General features: G+C 29.3%; 1 protein-coding gene across 4 annotated transcripts; it reads right to left on the minus strand.

Moving 5' to 3' along the window:
- Positions 1-4,119: 4,119 nt before the first annotated feature.
- On the minus strand, positions 4,120-10,600 carry LOC129321321 (nicotinate-nucleotide pyrophosphorylase [carboxylating], chloroplastic-like). 4 transcript variants are annotated; one of them, XM_054967059.1, is made up of 11 exons: positions 10,370-10,600; positions 8,800-8,835; positions 8,290-8,432; positions 7,910-8,043; positions 7,770-7,833; positions 7,573-7,655; positions 6,664-6,747; positions 6,411-6,563; positions 5,978-6,154; positions 5,654-5,721; positions 4,120-4,617 (listed from the first exon to the last, which is right to left on the minus strand). In XM_054967059.1, the coding sequence occupies exons 1-11, from the start codon at positions 10,459-10,461 to the stop codon at positions 4,521-4,523; spliced, it is 1,131 nt and encodes a 376-aa protein (XP_054823034.1). In that variant the 5' UTR covers positions 10,462-10,600; the 3' UTR covers positions 4,120-4,520. The 4 variants fall into 4 exon arrangements, with proteins under 4 accessions (XP_054823034.1, XP_054823035.1, XP_054823036.1 ...); XM_054967061.1 differs by lacking the exon at positions 4,120-4,617 and adding an exon at positions 4,629-4,903 and having other exon boundaries at positions 10,408-10,549; XM_054967057.1 differs by lacking the exon at positions 4,120-4,617 and adding an exon at positions 4,630-4,903.
- Between the last annotated feature and the right edge of the window lie 10,547 nt (positions 10,601-21,147).

The raw sequence follows: 21,147 nt of genomic DNA on the forward strand, positions 1-21,147 counted from the left end.
GAAATTTCAAATATACCCCTTTATAGCAAATTTAAAAAGTGATATTATATTATTTTCTCTTTCTCATGAAAGGTAATTTTGAAAATACTTTTCAAATATTACCTAAAAAATTGTACCATGATTTATAAATAAGATCAAATGAACATTCTAGAATTTTCTTATAAATAAGACCAGAGGAAGTACAAGAGTTGTGCTTTTGCTCTGCTCTATATGATCATTATAGTAGTACACATACTTCCTCCAATTTTGTATACTAGGTGCTTTTGAGAAACACAATCTTATCCACTTAATAAGTCTTCAATTGATGGAATTATTTTATTTCAAATTAAAATTTCCAAACCATCCTTAAAAAGTGTGAGAGAGTGATGAAAAATAATATTATATAGTTTGTTTAGTTTTTACTTTTTATTTAAGAGTTATATTTGAAATTTCACTTATTCTTATTCCTTATACTTTTGTTATACTGTTATTGATGATGTTAGTAAAAATGACTTATGAAAAGGACCAAGAGAGTATTACTTCATATCTTTGTGTCTTTTTGTCAATGCCCTCAACACATATATCAACTTCTTAGCTTGCATTTATATAGAGATATATATATATATATATATACACATATATACATGTATAGATACATACATATATATACACACACACACTCCATTTAAATAATAATATAAGTCATAGTTAACTAATTTATAATTTATGAATAATATGAGTTGAAAATCGTGAGGGTCTTCATTTTGCTGATTGTCCTCATCACTCCAGAATTGATGCACTTGGATTGGAGATGGATGGGTTTGTTCTTGTTGATGAGCATAGTGCATATGGTGGAATTTTAAGAGATAATACTGAAAATTGGGTTTAGGTTTTAGTCAAAAGCTGGACCATATTCCCGTTGGTATTGCAAAAATTTATGACATTTTTTATGTGTTGGAATTATGTTGGAAGAAGGAATTTAGAACTATGAAATTATTTTGCGATAGTACATATGCCATTTCAACTATCGCAAAGGACAACTATAATGATCATCCCTTCTGTAATATTATTCAGGCTATAAGAAGATTTTTGCTTAGAAATTAGGATGCTAACATTCATTTTTTGTATAAAGAAGTTAACAGGGATAATGACTATCTAGCTAAGCTGGCACATAGTATTTCTTGTGATTTTAATTTGTTTCAGGTACCTCCTCATTAGGGTTCCTTTTGGTCCCTTAACGATGTCCTTATGGCTTTTCTTTCTTTGGTCTTTCTTTGTTTGTGCTTGATTGCTTCTTTTTGAATGAAGTTTCCTTATTTTACTAAAAAAAAATGTCCACATCTTTTCATTTATATTGTCATTATTACTCTCTCTATTCTAAATTGTAAGACACTTTTAGAAAAAATCTTACATACTAATAAATCTCATTAAATATACTTAACAATCTTATCTTTTCAAAATGAAAATATAAACTTTTAAAAACATTCATCATTTAATATATTGAAAAGAGAAGGGATAGAAATTAACTATAGAGAACGGGTAATATTGCAATAAACATATTTAATAAAATATTAATCTTTTCAAAGTGTCTTATAGCCAAATCTTTTCCAAAAATATCTTATAATTTGATATGGAGGGAGTCTATAAAAGCCTTAATAATAGTAATTAAAATTTCAATGCATGAACTTTTCAAAAGAATAATAAATGAAGTAGGGATATAATTGAACAAATAAATATAAAAGTTATCTAATGTTTTATATTTTAAAATAGGTAAAACTTTTAAAAGATACCTTATATTCTAGTCCAGAAGGAATATATATATATATAAAAGGATTTTTTTAAAACAAATTAAAAGCAATCATATTTAAGGGGAGTTAAGTATTAAGTTTAGGCACCTTTCTCGCTAGGTTTGCCTTTGTTTAATATATGGTATCTCATTTAAAAATACATGATTGAGTGGCCTATTTATTAAGAATATTTAAAAAAATTATTAATTAAATGTTAAAAAACTAAAAATGCATTGTATTTTTAAACATATGATTAAAAACGAATGGATTATAATTTTTAAAGGGAGAGAGTAAATGAGAGGATTTGCTCTTCTTGTCATCTCGAAAAAAGAAATCTTGGCAATTTTTATTTTGTCATATTTTTTTTATGCAATACACAAAAAAATTTACAAATAGGATAAAAGAGTAAATTGATCTTTAAAGTATATATCTAGAAGTATCTAGGACCATATATTTATTTTTGGTATAATATTCTTTTTTAATTTTTAAATACAGTGTAATTTAGCCCTTACCGTTAATAAAAGTTAATTTTAGTTGTTAGTTAACCAAAAATAATAGAAAAAGTTAAAAATTACAGAAAAAGGATCAACAAAATTTTTTTTGATCCTTTTCTCTATTTTTAGTCATTTTTTATAATTTTTAAGTCATTTTTCATCAATTAATGATTAAAATTAATTTTTATTAATTGTAAGAGCCATATTTCACTATTTTCAAAAAGTAAAGTGAAATTTTATATCAAAAATAAATTTATAATCTCAAATACTTCATTGCCTATAATTTAAGAATTAATTTGCTTTTTTTATCCGAACAAACAGTACAATTTACTCCTTAGTGTGAAATACAAGAAACGTGTCTAGTTAAATCATAAAATAAACTACCCTTTGAGAGATCGTCATGTCGTACAAGAATGGGCAAATTACCAAAAAAAAAAAAATTATTCAGTGATGTTTTTTTTTTGGGGGACTATCTGATTTCACTAGAGTGAATAAAAGTGATCATCATGAGAAAAGTGAAAAATTATTGCTCCTCCGACTTTCGTTGAATTTGGTCCATCTTAGTGAGAAGGAAATTAAATTGAACTCCTCTGTTTTTTCTTTTCTTTTGGTCTGAATTGACTTTGCTTCAATATGCAGATTCACGGGTTCGACGAACTAATGTTAATTCAATTAATAAAAATTTGATTTATAATTCATAAAAAGTTTGAGATCCAATCTTATTGTCAATATGAAAACCCTATTAGTGAGTAATTTATAAATACTTTTATAAATATTTTTTGAATTTTAAAGTATGCCCTAATCCTAGTAAATCTTCTAGACTCAACTTACTAAATTTTTTCTTATTAGAAAAATTTACCAATCAAACAGACCAACCGAAATTGATTCTTCTTACCGTTTATTTTTCTTTATTTGGACTATTTTATTTTTATTACTAGAAAATAAATAAAAATACAAAAAACTATTTATTTAATAGAAGTAAAAAAAAAATATGTCAGAAAAGCTGAAAAGTATTGTTTGATCTCAACTTGGAAGATCAAGTTGCATATGAGACTAGCAAAGTAACGAGTTTTGAAAACGGGAAATGAAGATTTTTTTTTTTTTTTTGGCTGACGCGTAAGGGGAGAAAAGGGGATATTGAAGAGCTGGAAAAGTAAGCCGTATTGAGAAGAAAATAAGAAAGTGACGTGGATGAAGGGATGGGGAAGATCAGCTTCACGAAAAAGTCATGGCAAAGATTTTTCCACATTTATTAGGCTTTGTAGAAAATAAATGGACACACGACTTTTCCCACATCACAGTGGACTTATTATTAAAGAATGAGACATACATGATGGCCCCTTTCATATAACACGGGAATCTTAATGAAAAATATAAATAAATTAACATGGAATAATTCTAGTGAAATTGACAGTAATTATAAACACAAGGTTTCGACTCGAGTCTCTGTAAACAAGAAAAATGCTTTTAACGAGAAAGCTCTGATTTGAAAAAAAATGAAAAAATATCTCACTTTTATGAAAATTACTTAACATCTGGCAAACATTATAAAAATACTTCCCTTAACATTTTTCATTTCCTGGTAACCCTTCATGTACCAAACACAGTAAATAGGTTAAATTAGAACTTTAATTGTTTAACCTATGTAGATTGCATGAGCGTGCATGTGTGTATATATAAGCTATTACATGTGGATCCTAGTGTTTAAATGGTACATGAAAAAAAAAATGTACATGTGTTTCCCTATCAATATTTTGGGAAACTACAAATAACCCTCTTTTATATTAACCCACAACAGGTAAGACCAGGCAATATCAAAAAATACGAAAATTGAAGGAAAAAAGGAGGGGGTAAGAAGGGACAGATAAAGCATACTTTCATTGCCAAGACATGCTTCCACCATGATCCATAACGTAGAACAACAGTTATCCTATTACCAATCATACAGCATACAGCCACAAAATGGTCAAACTGTAACTTATCTGATATGCTTTGGTCACTACTTAAAACTGATGTAAAAAAAGAGGTCCAAGAAAGAAAAAAAAAGAAACGAAGTTTGTTTCAAGTATGTGATATATGTTCAATCTGACTAGTATACAGTCATTTTATTTAGGTTACAGACAACGCTGCAATTTAGACACCATCCGCAAGTGGACGCCTCATCATTTTTGAACGCAGAAAAGCGAGAATTGGCAATAATTTATTGCATCAGGAGTCTAGATAACATACGTTATTAGTGAGAAACTTCAATGAAGCACAATTAGGCTCTTCCAGTACGCCTTCCAACTTTAAGTGCCAGCTCAGTATCAATTTTTAGGGAGATGTCAAGTGCTTTCACAGAATGAGTTAGTGAACCACTGCAGAAAGGCAAGTGACTGTAGTAATATTCCACAGCAATAATACGACTAGCGGGTTTCTTACAACAGTAAGAACCAGAATAAAATACAAGGAAAAAAAGATCATGCTTATTATGCAGGTTATTAGAACTCAACAGATTAATTGATATTTGATGCAATTGCGAATTAGTTCCTTTTTTTTTTGGGAAAAACAGTAGTTGAATTACCAAGGAAAAAAAAAACTCTACTGAAAATATAGGATTTCATCTGAATTCCGATGGATGGTAAACAGCAACACAAACACATCCTGCACATAAATATACTATCAAGGTTTTCGAAGTCACAAATATAAACTGGGGAATAAAAATATAAAACAGTATGAGATCTAAGAACTCAACTTGGCATCATGAATAGTGAATCCTCTTCTAACCCCCCCCCCCAAAAAAAAAAAACCTTCACTCCTCTTTTCAAAAGAAGTTGAACGAAAAAAGAAAAATTATGCTTTCTCATGTGCTCAAAATATGATGATTTTAATCATTTCCCCCACGAAATGAAATATATTCAAACTGGTTGAAGGGAAAATAATTGAGCATTTTAATTATCTGTCTCACGACAAGTTGTTATTGGTTAAGGACATATACCAAAAAGCATTTACAAAGCTTTAACAATTTTTCCCGACAAAAAACCAAAGCCTTGTATTCCATCAGTTAGAAGGACATTTAGACCTAGAATGAGTTTGAGTGTTCTCCAAGAAAATATAGAAATTATGAACAAGAACTCCACCAAGGAAGAGTACCACACTCTATTCCCAGATAAAAAGGTCAATTTTTAATCTGAGATATCCCTACTCATCATTTATCTGAATAAGTGGTAATTTTGGACTTGGGTAATCTTTCAATTTTTGTTTTTTTAAATCTTTTGTCTTGGACATGCCTATTCTGATTTATTTCACCAGCACATCCAATATCAAGGAATTGACTACCAAAAGAAAAAAGGGAAGAAAAATGCATGCCCATATCAGAGGTTTGGAGTTGCATTTGCAGGAGGACACTTTTACCTTGAAATGTAGGTTACTCCAGATTGCCCAATTTGATGTACTGTTTCAATAGTAACATTGCCAGATGCCTGTTATCACGACAGAGACACATTGGAAATTAGTTACTACACTGATAAAGGGGCAATATTTACCGTGAAGTTAACCTTGAACTCTTAATAAGATAGAATGCATTACATTTAAACCGAATGGCTACGCAAACAAGAACAAAAGGACTGGAGAAGTAGCAGATAAACTAACAAATGCCAAAAAGAAGACTTCAGCAAGGAAGATGATAGTCTCCATGGTACCAGAAATATCATACTGAAATTTGTTAGCATTGCATACCTCAGTCTCAAATCTCCCATTGACCAACTCTACAGCTTCTTTAAGCATAGATATGTCAACATCCCCATTTGCTAGAGGCACAACCATATTATCCAACATAATTCGGGTAAGAGAAGTCTTTGTTTGGGATGCATAATGTAATGCTTCTTTCACTTCCTCAAGTGTCCTGGTCTCAACCTGGGAAAAACACAAGTACCTTAAAACTACCCTAGCTTCTGCAAGGCTTGATCCTGCACATGCATGGATAGCCAGAGAATAAACACCAAAAAGCCTATGCTCTCACAGTGATCACATGGACAACATAAATTTGAAGTCGGTAGTCAGCAAAAAATCAAGTAATCTTGACATAAGACGAAAACAATATCCACGTGCATCGAATGCTCATAACAGCCTCAAAATGAACAGCAAAAAGATATGTCAAAGTAACAGTCACCTCTACTGGCATTTGGAGATCCCTTTCCTTTAAATACAGGTCAGCAGCTCTAAGAGCATTAGTTAAACCTCCAGCTATTGATATATGATTATCTTTTATCATTATCATATCAAACAAACCCATCCTATGGTTACGACCACCACCAATCAGTACCTACAAAATCAGATGTATAAAAGCTGATCAAGTATGAATTTCATTATTAAAAAAAAAATGAAATGCTCTATTACTGTAGATATAAGGAAGAGATTCAGACCGCCCACTTGTCCAATAGTCGTAAACCTGGAGCAGTTTTTCTGGTCTCCAAGATATATGCTGGGTATGCTGCATCTGCCATTTTCTATAAAGAACATTAATCTAGAAAGTAGTCCAAATACATAACAAACGTATTAAAAAAAAAAAAAAATCACTGGTCAATGTAAATGGTGAGATATCATATTTTACTATCTTTTTCAACTCGCAATGGATAATTTTTCATACTTGTGGCCAAAACATGTCGATTACTTTAACTACAAAATTATATGCAAGGCCAATATTACAAACAGTTTATGATAGTCATTTAGACAACTCATACAACAGTCAGATGTGGCAGGAAACATGTCCTATTTTTTATTTAATGTAATGTAAAATTTTAGTTTTGAATGTAAAAGAGACCTCCACAATGGGTCAACTTCCTGGTTATAGCATGAGACAGATCAGCAAAAATGAAATGATGAGTCTGTCATTCATGATAAGAAGGAATATGCTCAGGGTATTTATAGACTAAGAGTCTTGTAACTGTTGTTTAAATAACTCACTTAATCACAGCAGGACAACAACTACGATACAGTTAATACAACTAATTCGTAACCATCTTGACACTTCAACCCAGGTCCCTCCCCTTCAAAAGTTTAAAACTGGGCTACAAAGTCATGAGCAGCTGAGCTAAATATGAAAGCTAGAGACTTGTCTAATTTGACCAGTTATTGCAATTCTAATTTATAATTGCAGGCATTGCCAATAAATGGTACGAAAGCTTGTTAATATCCCAACAGGGACCATTAGAAATGGCATCCAGTACTAGCTAATGTAGTTCACTGAGAGGTTCCATTGGCAATCAGTTTCTTGTAAAGAAAAAGCAAATCGAAGAAAATTTAATAAAAAGATGTACTTAAAGAAACAAAACCTTAGTTAAGGTTGCAATGCCACTCATCCTCTGCATAAAGTTTAGCACTACCCTTTCAGCTACTACAATGTTGTGCGCCCTTCCTACACATAAATTAAGGACAATTAGTAACAGCCTTTTAGAACATTATCCCAATTCTGCTGATGATTTTCTTTCATTTTTGCTTTTGCAGCTACATCTCCCCTTAATTTTCTTACCATGAACTTTTCCAAACTGGAGCCCTTTATGAATATAATCTCCATCGTTTTGAGACCACTCCACCTGAAATTAACCTTACAATGCCTCAACCACATACTAACTGAACAAGAAATGTAATCTCATGACGTTACCTTCATACCCTTAAAGATGGATCAACCTCATGAAATATCATCTCTGCTAGTGCAATGCCAGCAATAATGCCATCCTCCTTTGCCAAAAAATAAGCATCCACTTCCATGTCAAATGGAATGGTGGCCAAGCATGTAACATCACCTAATGAAAGACATGGTAACCAATGCCATTTATGCATTTATGATTTACTAATACCAAATTAGATAGTAAACATCAATATTGCTTTTTAGAGAAGCCCCAGCAATATCACAAGACTGTTTTAAATTATAAGAAACAAAACAGGTAGTGACTCATCAATTTAATTATTATTATTATTATAAATAGAGATCCAGAACAGGAAAAAGGGAAGTTTATGCAAGACCCTCAGGAGAAAGGTTAAATATAAACCTTGATCACCAGCATCCTCTGCAAGTGCTGACTTGATTATGTTCTTCAAGTCATAAGTGGGATGTATGGGAGGCTTAATTGCAAAGGACTTAGATGATATTGTAGAGCTTGCGATGTCAGTGGCAGACATTTTAACAACCTTCCTGCAGTTGTGCATAGCTGAAATGAGTTGACCAACAAATACGTAAAGACTTAATTTGTACTCATACGGAACTGTTGGACCTGTTCGATTCCTGATTTCAAAAACATTTTTCATGTTTTTAGAAATAGAAAAACTTGTTTGACATAACAGTTCTTGTTCAGTTTCCAAAGTATGTTACTATGCAATATGCATAGAAAACAGATAAAAGCTGACAAGGTTCCATTTTCTTTTCTCTGTTTTCTCTCAAAAAAATAAAAAAATTATTATTAGTATTTGATATATAAATTTTGAAAATGACCAAATTAGTCATTTACATTATTATTTTGAATTACTATTTAGAAAAGATCAAATTGATCAAGGGAACTTACCTGATTTTAGATTGGCCAGGAAAATTGGGTGAGAAGCTGCAAGAAATTGATGTTATATAAGCATTAGAAAGGCTTCAAAAACTTCCTTATTCATTGCAAACATAAACCAAAGAAAACTTAGTAACATGAAACAGATACATTTAAGGTATGCTTGGTAGAAATAAAAGTGAGAGGAGTGAAAATGAAAGGTTTGGGCAGAAAAAGTGAGGGAGAAATGAATTTATTATACAATTAAGAACATATCATGCCTTTTTTCTTCTATCTGTTATTAAAACAAGCACATAACTACTCTTGAAGGTCTCAACCTATGTTGTAATGCTAAACTCCATAAAGTTAATGTCTACTCTAATTCAATGAAAGATTTATCCTCATCGAGCATGACTACTCTAAAAGACACCCGCTTTCTGACATTATTAGGAAAATTTAAGACCTCACCATAAAGGACTGGGTCACTTTCAACCATGTTTATAGGAAAGCTAACAGATATTCTGACTTGCTCGCCCGCCAGCCATCTTGGGATAAATTTGACATTAGGATTCTTGATAATCCACTGCCTAAATGTAGAAACCTTATGGTTTTAGACATCACTTGATTTTGTCACTTTTGCATGGTTATGCCTTGGTCTTGTATTAAAAAAAAAAAAAAAGCACACAAGGTAAATTTATTTTCAATAATCTCCTTTCCCAGCCCTCTGCCAAGCACAGGAAAGAAAAAATAAGATCCGCTCATCTGTCCAACCGTCCCCATTTTAACTACCTCATCCGTGTTTTAGCCTCCAATTTTATAATTCTCCTCCCCAGGCAATTGGACTATTTTCTGTCTCAAAAATGTGAAACAAAAGGAAAAGATAAAGAGGAATTTTTTTTTTACCATTCTTCTTCCGCCCTTGTGTTAGATAATCTCTTCTGAAATTTCCTATTTCTCCTCTTCTATATCTTTTCAATCTTAACAGTACATCCAAGATTTAACTATTGTGCCTTCAATTCTGGACGCCCCAAGTCTCAATCCCCCTGTTCTCAATCTATTATTCTGATACCTTTCTTTTGCTGTATTTTCCTTTCTATTCTATTGGGACTTGAAAGTTATTTTCAAGAGAATAGTAACTCCAACGTGTATATCCAATTCTCTTTTCATTATAAGGGAAGAGTGCCATGTACTTCCAGAGTGGCTTAGTCCATTTTTCTACACAAGACACTGCCTAAAACTCAATGTGAATCAAAATATTTGGCAAAAAAGAGCACTTCCATGTGCTAACCCAATAGGCAAACAAAAACTATGGAACTAGAATAACTTGCCTAAAACCATGTAGCTACATGATTCTAAAAAAGAAACAGCAGGATAAAACATGAGCAAGGTTCAAGATTAATTAAAAGTTTGACTCCGTTACCTATAATCGACTCTAATTTGCGGTTTTTCTACCTAAAACGCGGCAAAAAGAGACAAACCAGTGATAAATGAGACTGCATTCAAATTTGACTAAAGCACGAATTGCAATCCTGATGATAGAAAAAAGTAAAATTGAATTGGAGAGCACGAAAAGAAAGATGCGGGAGTGGAAGGGAAAAACAACCTAGGTGGAAATGGAGTTTTATGACGCCGTGGCACTACCGGAATCGAAGAGAGCAGCAACCGCGAGGAGGAGACCGCAAAAGAGAAAGTCATCCAGAAAGAGAGGAACCTCAAGCGAGAGGCTGAATTCGACCGAGAAGATGGTGAAAAGCGAAATCTCACCGACGGCAGCCGGAGCTTGGCGGCGGACAGTACGGTGCAAGCTACTTTTTAAAAAGTTGTTCGGGTAGAGTTCCTGGGAATTTATTGTGTCTTTTTTTATGTGGATGAAGAAAATTTGATCACTTTAACTTTTTTTTTTTAAATTTTTATATTTTTTAAATTATTACTCTAGTCTGTTTAGCTTTAAAAAATAAATTAATTCTCGAATTAATATATTAAGATTAATTATAAATATTTTTTCAAATAAAGAGTTTTATATGTATATATTTTTAAATGAGAATAAGTTAATTTTTTTAGAAAAAAAAATAGATTATTCGTGAAAGCTAACTTATTCTTATTTAATTGCATATATGATATATTTTAAATCATCATCATGCTTTACATGTTATTTAATTTAAGGGTTAATTTGTGAATTAAAATAAATATAAAGAACTTAAATGATAATTTAAGAACATGTAAGGAGGATTAATAAAAACTAAATTTAAAGATTAAATTGATAATTGAGATAATTTAAGAGACTATTATTTCTTTTTCTTGTAAATTATAAATTGGTATAACAAAATAATATGTTGAAAACTTTTATCACATAATTTAAAATTGAGAAATTATTCATCCGTAACAAAAAATTTAAAAACATGATCTAAAAGAAAACAATGTTAAAAGGATGTATTGTCATTAATATATCACATTTTATTAGTAATCAAAAAAACTAAAAAAAACTCCTTCCGTTTAAAAATATAAAGTATCTTTTGAAAAGTTGAATATTCAAAAATATAAGATATTTTTAATTTTTTAAGGTATAATCATTGTCTTTTTTTTCAAAAGTACTGTTATTAATAATGACTTTATATTTATTATAAGGGGTTTAATAGAGGTAAATATGAAAAGATAAGGTTAGTTTAAAAATAGGCAATTTCTTTATTGATAGGTAAAATTCAATTAAAAATGACTTATATTTTTAAACTGGAGGAGTAATCATTTTTACTTAGATCCAAGAGTTTTTGACTTATGAGTTGATTGGCTAAGACCCATAAAATTTCAAGAGATGCAAATATTGCTACTGATATGTTTTTGAAATTGGCTCTTGCATTGTTGGGCTTTATCCCTTATTTTCCCCTCCCTCAGTTTTGGTACATGATACTAGCATTACCTTATAGTTTTTCTTTTGTTTCCTTTGTCTATATAAAAAGATAATTATTTTTTTGTTATTGGTGAGAGTTGGAGATTATTTATTTTTGGATGTGAAGGCAAAAGGTGTAAACTTTTCTTAACTTTGCTCTATGCACCAAACATGATTGTTAAACTCTTGAATGAACTCTCTAAATTTATTATTTTTATGTTTCTAATTTATAAAATCGTGTTAATTGGTTCATAAACTCGAATTAGATAAAATTCAAGTAAACTCGCAAGTTAACTTTATGAGTTTATCATTTTTACGTTTTTAATTTTTAAAATCATGTCAATTTTTAATTGAGTTGAGCAAATTAGATATATCGTCCATAGAAATTGCTTTATAGAAGTGATAGGATACAATTTAAAAAAAATAAAACTTAAAAATCAAATATTAATATTAATGAAAAAGAAACTGACAAGAATAAGTTGCCTTATTTTAAAATTTTTATGTTTAACATGATAATTTATCGATGTATGTAGATTTAATTTTAATGATTTATACTTAAAATATATTTAAATTAAATTATAATCATATTTTATATTTATTTAATTATATACTTTTAATAGTTATTTATTAACAAAAGTAAAATCTTATGAGTTTACAATCTAATTTACATTTATGTCATGAACTTACTTAAACTCGTAAGTTTAACTACCTTGGTACTGGGCAAACAAAAAATTATTATATATAAAACATCATATAAATATTACATTGAAATTATTTGTTTAACCATTTATGACAGTTAAATCAAGAGAAGAGAATTAATCTCTTATAATATAGTAATAAAGTGAGACTTGAATCTTTGTTGAGAAAAAAGAAATTAATTATGTTTGGACTAAATCTTTATATTATTCATTTGCCTCTCTTTGAAAGCCACCAAAGGTAAAACAAGATTCCAAACTAACTAATATATAAAACGATTTTCATAAAGTAATACGATGACTTTCCACACAATAAAGCAAATTTTTTATTAATGTCTTAATTTAAAAAAAAAAAAAAACCCACTGCCCTCCCAATCCATTGTCAATTGGTCTGGCAATGGTTGAATTAAAGTAAACTTATTTACTGAGTTGGTATGGCAGTTAAACACAAGATATTAAGTTTCGAATAGTAAGAATGTAAAAAATTATTTTCACTTAAACCCGATAATATTTAAATATATCATTTATATATATATATATATATATATATATCAAAGTATAAAATGTTAAAAAAAAAAGTCACATAGATAATAAATTCACGTCAAATAAATTATGTATAATTGATGAAATATAAATATATATTTGTATAGCATCCCAAATTCTTTTTTAACAATTTTTTTTGGAGCAAACTTTTTAAACAATTAACTCAATCATGATAAGAAAGTATCTATTATGATAAATAGAAGTCAACAAATCCTTTTTTATTTTAAAACAATTCTATAACTTGAAATGTGATGATTATAACAAGGAGCTAACATGATGGAAAAGGATAAAACATAATTTTTTTAAAAAATTCACCTTTTAAAATAACAACTATGGTAGAAAAAATTAAGCTAGATAAATAAATACTATCATGATAAGTGAAATTAAACTCTTTAAATTATCATTTTTTAAATTTGGGATCTGAAGATTTAAAATCAAAATTAAGTGTGAAAGGCCCATATAATCTAATTTAAAATTGGAAACATCATATATATAATAGAATAGGAAAAATAAAAATAGTCATATATTTCAAAATCTTATAACCACCTAGCAACTTTTCCAAATAGCACAATTTAATTCTTTTTACTACTCATACATATCTACAATTATAGTTGGGTTGTAATTACAGCCATTCAACACAATTTATATTAACAAAACTATTATAAAAGAATCTAATATTTGGCTTAGGTTTGCACAATACATTTCAAATAAATTTTAACCTCTCTTATATCATTAAGCAAAAATCTCATTTTTCCAACCTTATGCTCTGAATAGCACTACTAGAAAAATGAAATTTAGCAAGGGACAAATCCCTAGCTAAATTGCATTTTAGCAAGGGATTTTGTCCCTTGTTAAATTTATAATTGAAAAAGGACTCGTTAAATTTAACAATGGATCATATTTTTCTCACTAATTAGCGAGGGATTCAGTCCTTCACTAAAATTAATAGGGGATTGAATTCCTTACTAAATATGCCTATATTTAAAAATAGTAATGTCACATTACCTGTTATGTGTGTGTTAATTTATGACATGTTATCAATAACCTTGTGCCTCGTCAACCGTCATGTCACCAACCATCTCATGTCCCATCACCTAGCACATGTGTAACAATTTATGACATGTTATTATTTACTTTGCGCCATGTCACTTGCTCCCTACCATATCATATATTCATTATATTTATGCCAAAATCAAGACTTGAACCCTTGACTTAACGCCTTCCAAACTTTATACTCTTCTTCTTTGTTACTTGAACTGAAAGGTACCTGCAGTTATTATATAAAAAATTAAATATATATTATTTAACTACATAAATATATCAAATAATATATTATAAAAATACACACGTATATTCATATTAAATTTTATTTTTAATTATTTATATATTAAAAATATTTATATTTTATTTAAATTATTCTTTATATTATATTTTTAATAAAATATTATTTTATTAATGAAAATGAACTTAAAATAAAGAAAATATTAAATAATTTTATCATGAATATTTTAGTTAATTTTTAAATAAAAATAATTAAATATATAATTAAAAGTCATTTCCACAAGTTAAATTTTTTTTTTACAGTAATTAGCTAGGGATAGAATTTCTTACTAAATTTCCTATTAATTATCTTATTTTAAAGAGAGATTAGTAGTCTTTTTCTATTTTCTTCACTAATTGTCTTATTTTAGAAAAAGATTGACAGTCCTTTGCTATTTTTCTTGCTAATTCTTTTATTTTAGCAAGGATTAGTAATCCCTCACTATTTTCTCCCTAATTCTTTTATTTTAGAAAGAGATTGACAGTCTCTCATTATTTTTCTCGCTAATTCTCTTATTTTAGAAAGGAATTGATAGTCTCTCACTATTTTCTTTGCTAATTTTAAGTGAAGTTGCGAAATCAATATTCTTCACTAATTTGGTATTTTAGAGAGGAATAGACAATCCCTCAATAGTTTGTATTTTTTTAATTTGGTATTTTAGAGAGGAATAGACAATCCCTTGCTAGTTTATATTTTTCTAATAGCGTAAGTAACTATAAATCAACAACTAAAATAGACAAATTAACCAATTTTTTTTAAAAAGCCAATTATATGACTCTATAATTATATCATTTTAAACCATTCAAAATAAATAAAACTTCAAGGTTATAGTCATCCACAGTGTACTAAAAGTAGAAACAATTTGAAGGGTATGATCACTACATTACATTCATACAATTATCAATAAACCAAAAACCCTAGCGTTGACTATATAACATCATTAAAATCATAAATCAAAATACCCAAAAGAGACAAGGAATCCATACCACTATGCCTCAAGGGCTTTTCCACGTGCCATACTTGGCTCTTCTCTTAAAAATTGTTCTCCACGTGCCATACTTGGCGCTTCTCTTAAAAATTGTTAACCATATAATGAGACTTAAAAATCTCAATAACCAATACCAATTTATGATAATGTATCCAAACATTTATATACTTGCAAAGTAGGGAAACAACAATTATATAATGGAAATACAAGAGATATTGTAATACATGACAAACAATCATCCTTATCTTCCTCCATTAACCTTGAGTTATAGCCCTTGCTCGATGTTAGATTATACAGTCAAAGGTAGATTAGCTCGAGCCCTTACGAGATGCCTATTGGGCCTCTAATAAGAGTGTACCACATAGCACAAAAATACAACAACAAGTCTCCCAACACATTCTATAGAATTTAAGCAATCACATATCAACAATGTACAAATATATAACATTACAACCTTTACCATTTTCTTATTTTTAACAATATTACAACGTAACGTCCCACTTGGCAAAAACACTCCAAAACACATATTCATAGTTATACAATTTTTCTATAAAAATAAAATAATTTCTCAACAACAATTCAACAATTTTCTCAATAATAACACAAAAAACAGTAAGAAACACTAATCACAAATTAAAGCATGATTTACCTTATGGCTTTATCAATAAATTATCCCTTGAAACTTCTCTTCCACCAAAACCATCACCAATAATATAGTTTATACATAACGTATTATTTATAAATATTCATTTCAATTATTGAAATCAATAAAACAACACCAATCATAGAGTTTAAAGAGTATAACATGATCGCTAATGTCGTTATTAATCCTTGCCTAGGGCTAATACCCTAAAGAAAAATTCTAATTCCTCTTTTAATCATCAATAAACACCAATAAGCTAAAATTAACTTTTAAACCAATTTCTATTATGAAAATTTTCCTTTCTATTCCACAAATTCGCATCCAAAAATATCCAAAAACTGCAAACTTGATTTCAAACTTAGAATTATCATTTCATAGCCATAGTAATATGTTTCTTATCCAAAATAATTATCTAAACATCAACAAATCATCTTATATTTTCATATTAAACAAAATATGCCCATAAAAGTATAGGGTATAACACATAAGCCTCAAATTCAAACTCCATAAACAAAATAATACTACAAAACATTTATTATATTACCAACAATTTTGATGACCACTATTAATCATAAATTCATCCCTCTCTCAAACCTTAGGTCTATCACTTCTAAGAAATTAGAACCTAATTAAAAAGAATAAGTAACTAAGAAAAAAAAAGAACATTTACATAATCTAAAAAAGCTTAAAATCACCCCCAAAATATCATATTAAAGCCTAATTATTAAAACTTCCACCATTGCCTGTCCCTTATCGCAACTCGTCAAGAGGAAGAAGAAACCGAAAGTGAATGGGAGAAAAAAATAGGGGTGGTGGACTTAAAAAATCGATGGGTCCGACATATTTAAATATGTTGATTATTTTTTTTTTATACCTTTACACTAGAGCCGTTAAGTAATGCTCCTGAACTCATCCAACATAATTAAGGGCCGGGCATAGCAAACTAATGATTAAATACAAATATCTAAACATCAATAAATTATCATATATTTTCATATTAAAAAAATACCCATAAAAATATGGGGTGTATAACTCGTAAACCAGAAATTCAAACTCCATCATCAAAATAATACTGTAAAACATTTATTTTATCACCAACAGCCTTGACAACCACATATGTTCATCATAAATCCATCTCGCTTTCAAACCCTAGGTCTGTCACTTCCAAGAAATTAACAACTAAAAAGGATAAGTAACTAAGAAAACATTTAGAACACTTGCATAATCTAAAAAAGCTTGAAATCACTCCAAAATATCATATTGGAGCCTAACTATTAAAACCTCCATTATTATCTCTGCCTTGTCACATCTTCGCGGACTGTGTGTGAAGAAGAGACAAAAAGTGAAGGGGAGACAAAAATAAGGGGTGGACTTAAAAAGTCAGTGGGTCCCACACATTTAAATAAGTTGACTATTTTGTTTATACCTTTACACAAGAGCCATTAATTCATGCCAAGCCCGAATTGGTCCAAAATATTTTAGGTCGGGCTTAGCAAACTAATGATTAAAAAAATTATCTAAACGTCAACAAATCATATTATATTTTTGTATTAAACAAAAATCTACTTATAAAAGTAAAGCCTTTAACTCATAAGTCTCAAATTCCAACTCTATTAACAAAATAATACTGTAGAACATTTATTTTACTATCAACAACCTTGATAACCATATCTATTCATCATAAAGTCATTCCCCTTTTAAACCTTAGGTCTGTCATTTCTAAGAAATTAACAACTAAAAATGATAAGTAACTAAGAAAACATTTAGAACATTTATATAATTTAAAAAAGCTTTACATCACCCCCAAAATATCATATTGGAGCCTAACTATTAAAACCTCCATTGTTATCTCTTCCTTGTCGCATCTTCGGGGACTGTGTGCGAAGAAGAGACAGAAAGTCAATGGGAGAAAAAAAAAGGGCGATGGAGTTAAAAAGTCGGTTGGTCCCACACATTTAAATGCCTTGACTATTTTGTTTATTCCTTTACACTAGAGCCGTTAATTCATGCCAAGCCTGAATTGGTCCAAAATATTTTAGGTCGGGCTTAGCAAACTAATGATTAAAAAAAATCATCTAAACATAAACAAATCATATTATATTTTCATATTAAACAAAAATCTACTCATAAAAGTAAAGCCTTTAACTCATAAGTCTCAAATTCCAACTCTATCAACAAAATAATACTGTATAACATTTATTTTACTACCAACAACCTCGACAACCACATCTATTCATCATAAATTCATCTCTCTTTCAAACCCTAGGTTTGTCACTTCTAAGAAATTAACAACTAAAAATAATAAGTAACTAAGAAAAGATTTAGAACACTTACATAATCTAAAAAGCTTTAAATCACCTCCAAAATATCATATTGGAGCCTAACTATTAAAAGCTTCACTGTTGGCTATTCCTTGTCACAGCTTGTGCATGAAGAGGAAGAAGAGACAGAAAGTGAATGGGAGAAAAAAAAAAGGGCGGTGGAGTTAAAAAGTCGGTTGGTCCCACACATTTAAATGCCTTGACTATTTTGTTTATACCTTTACACTAGAGCCGTTAATTCATGCCAAGCCTGAACTGGTCCAAAATATTTTAGGTCGGGCTTAGCAAACTAATGATTAAAAAAATCATCTAAACATCAACAAATCATATTATATTTTCATATTAAACAAAAATAGACTCATAAAAGTAAAGCCTTTAACTCATAAGTCTCAAATTCCAACTCTATCAACAAAATAATACTGTATAACATTTATTTTACTACCAACAACCTCGACAATCACATCTATTCATCATAAATTCATCTCTCTTTCAAACCCTAGGTTTGTCACTTCTAAGAAATTAACAACTAAAAATAATAAGTAACTAAGAAAAGATTTAGAACACTTACATAATCTAAAAAAGCTTTAAATCACCTCCAAAATATCATATTGGAGCCTAACTATTAAAAGCTTCACTGTTGGCTATTCCTTATCACATCTTGTACGCGAAGAGGAAGAAGAGACAACAAGTGAATGGGAGAAAAAAAAAAGGACGGTGGAATTAAAAAGTCCGTTGGTCCCACACATTTAAATGCCTTGACTATTTTGGTTATACTTTTACACTAGAGCCATTAATTCATACCAAGTCCAAACTCATCTAAAATAATTTAGGGCCAAGCTTAGGAAACTAATGATTAAAAAAATCATCTAAACATCAACAAATCATATTATATTTTCATATTAAACAAAAATCTACTCATAAAAGTAAAGTCTTTAACTCATAAGTCTCAAATTCCAACTCTATCAACAAAATAATACTGTATAACATTTATTTTACTACCAACAACCTCGACAACCACATCTATTCATCATAAATTCATCTCTCTTTCAAACCTTAGGTTTGTCACTTCTAAGAAATTAACAACTAAAAATAATAAGTAACTAAGAAAAGATTTAGAACATTTACATAATCTAAAAAAGCTTTAAATCACCTCCAAAATATCATATTAGAGCCTAACTATTAAAAGCTTCACTGTTGGCTATTCCTTGTCACAGCTTGTGCGCGAAGAGGAAGAAGAGACAACAAGTGAATGAGAGAAAAAAAAAAGGACGGTGGAGTTAAAAAGTCCGTTGGTCCCACACATTTAAATGCGTTGACTATTTTGATTATACCTTTACACTAGAGCCATTAATTCATACCAAGTCCAAACTCGTCCAAAATAATTTAGGGCCAATCTTAGGAAACTAATGATTTATTTTAAGTTTGAATCTATTTAGGCTAGCCTGAAAAAAATTTAATTCAAGCTCGTTCAATTCAAGTTTGGCTCGAATACTCAAATAAAAAAATTTATTTTCTTAAACTATATCAAATATAACAAATATTAATTAATTTTTTAAGTTTTAGGTCATTTTATCTTAAAATACAATATATATTTGAGTGCATAATATATATATATATATATGTGTGTGTGTGTGTGTGTGTGTGTGTGTGTGTGTGTGTGTGTATTTAAAAAATTAAAATATTTATAGTTTCATTCTTTTACTGTTTTTAAACTATAATATATCTGAAAATAATATTTAAAATATATTTTAATATTTATTTTTATATTTTAAGACTCATATTTTTCTAAAATTTGTTTGAGTCCTATACATCATTTAAATATCCAAAAAATATATATTTTATAATTTTATAAAATAAAATAATTAATTTTAAAATAAAAAATTAATTAAAAAAATGTTGAAAAATAAAATTTGCATATTTTAGTTGCCCCAGGTCTATAGAAATTCCAGCTCTCTAAGGAGTTAGGCTTGAATAAGTTTAACCCACTTGAATTTTTGACTCTACTTTATACACCCACATTAATGGATTTATCCGTCCACCACCCCTTTTTTTTTTTTTATATTTATACATGCATACATACATACATATATATATATATATATATATATTTATTGTTACTACTACTACTACTACTATCATTATTATTATCATCTAAAAATCTTAAAATCAAGTTTATATCGTAAATTAAGTTTAATAAACATCTTCTAATAACTCATTTACTTTAAATGTATTTTTTAATATCCATTAACCCTAACTGACTCTTAAAATTTATATTGAGATGTTACCGTATGTGTATGAATAAAAGTGTCAAAATTTTGCTTCAAACGGAAAATAAATATAAAGAGAAAGATTTTTATCTTATTCAGTGGTAGACTTATTACAGCCTGATTAACTAATTAATTTTTTTGGAAGATCAAATAAACTAATTTCATGACCGATACCAATATTTCCAGTCCGTATTGTCTGTTTAGCCTGTCATAAATTAATAACTAATTAATAACAATGGCAACTTGATCGCCAGTTATATTCCAGAAGTCGCTTATTCTGTTTTTTAAAGTTGCCGCTGCTACCAAAATTTCAACCCAAAACAAAGACTTCAAAGCACTCTTAATTCAAAAACAATCCAAAACCCAAAAAAAAAAATAAATAACTCTAATAAACCTCTCGTCATAAGCATTGAAATTAAACCAGAAAGAAATCAAACACTTAACTCTCAGTTCGTAACGAAAAGTACAATTTCAAAGCCTCCATATTATTCTCCTTCTTCTCCTTCTGAACAGCAACAGATTGATCAGAGTTAACTAATTAGGGTTTATAGGGAAGCAGAAGAGTAGAATCAAAGAAGCAACAAAGCCATGTCAGGATTTGGAAGATTTGGTTCGACGAAGTTTGGTATGTGCGTGTTTGGTTTTAACATGCAAGTGTGTTAGAATCATAAAAGACTTGAACGTGATGACTGATGAGATGCAGATTGAAGGGCCAGCTT

Source organism: Prosopis cineraria, unplaced genomic scaffold (assembly GCF_029017545.1).
Source record: "Prosopis cineraria cultivar Desert tree isolate PC_DT_omini unplaced genomic scaffold, ASM2901754v1 PC10, whole genome shotgun sequence".
Lineage (NCBI taxonomy): Eukaryota > Viridiplantae > Streptophyta > Magnoliopsida > Fabales > Fabaceae > Prosopis > Prosopis cineraria.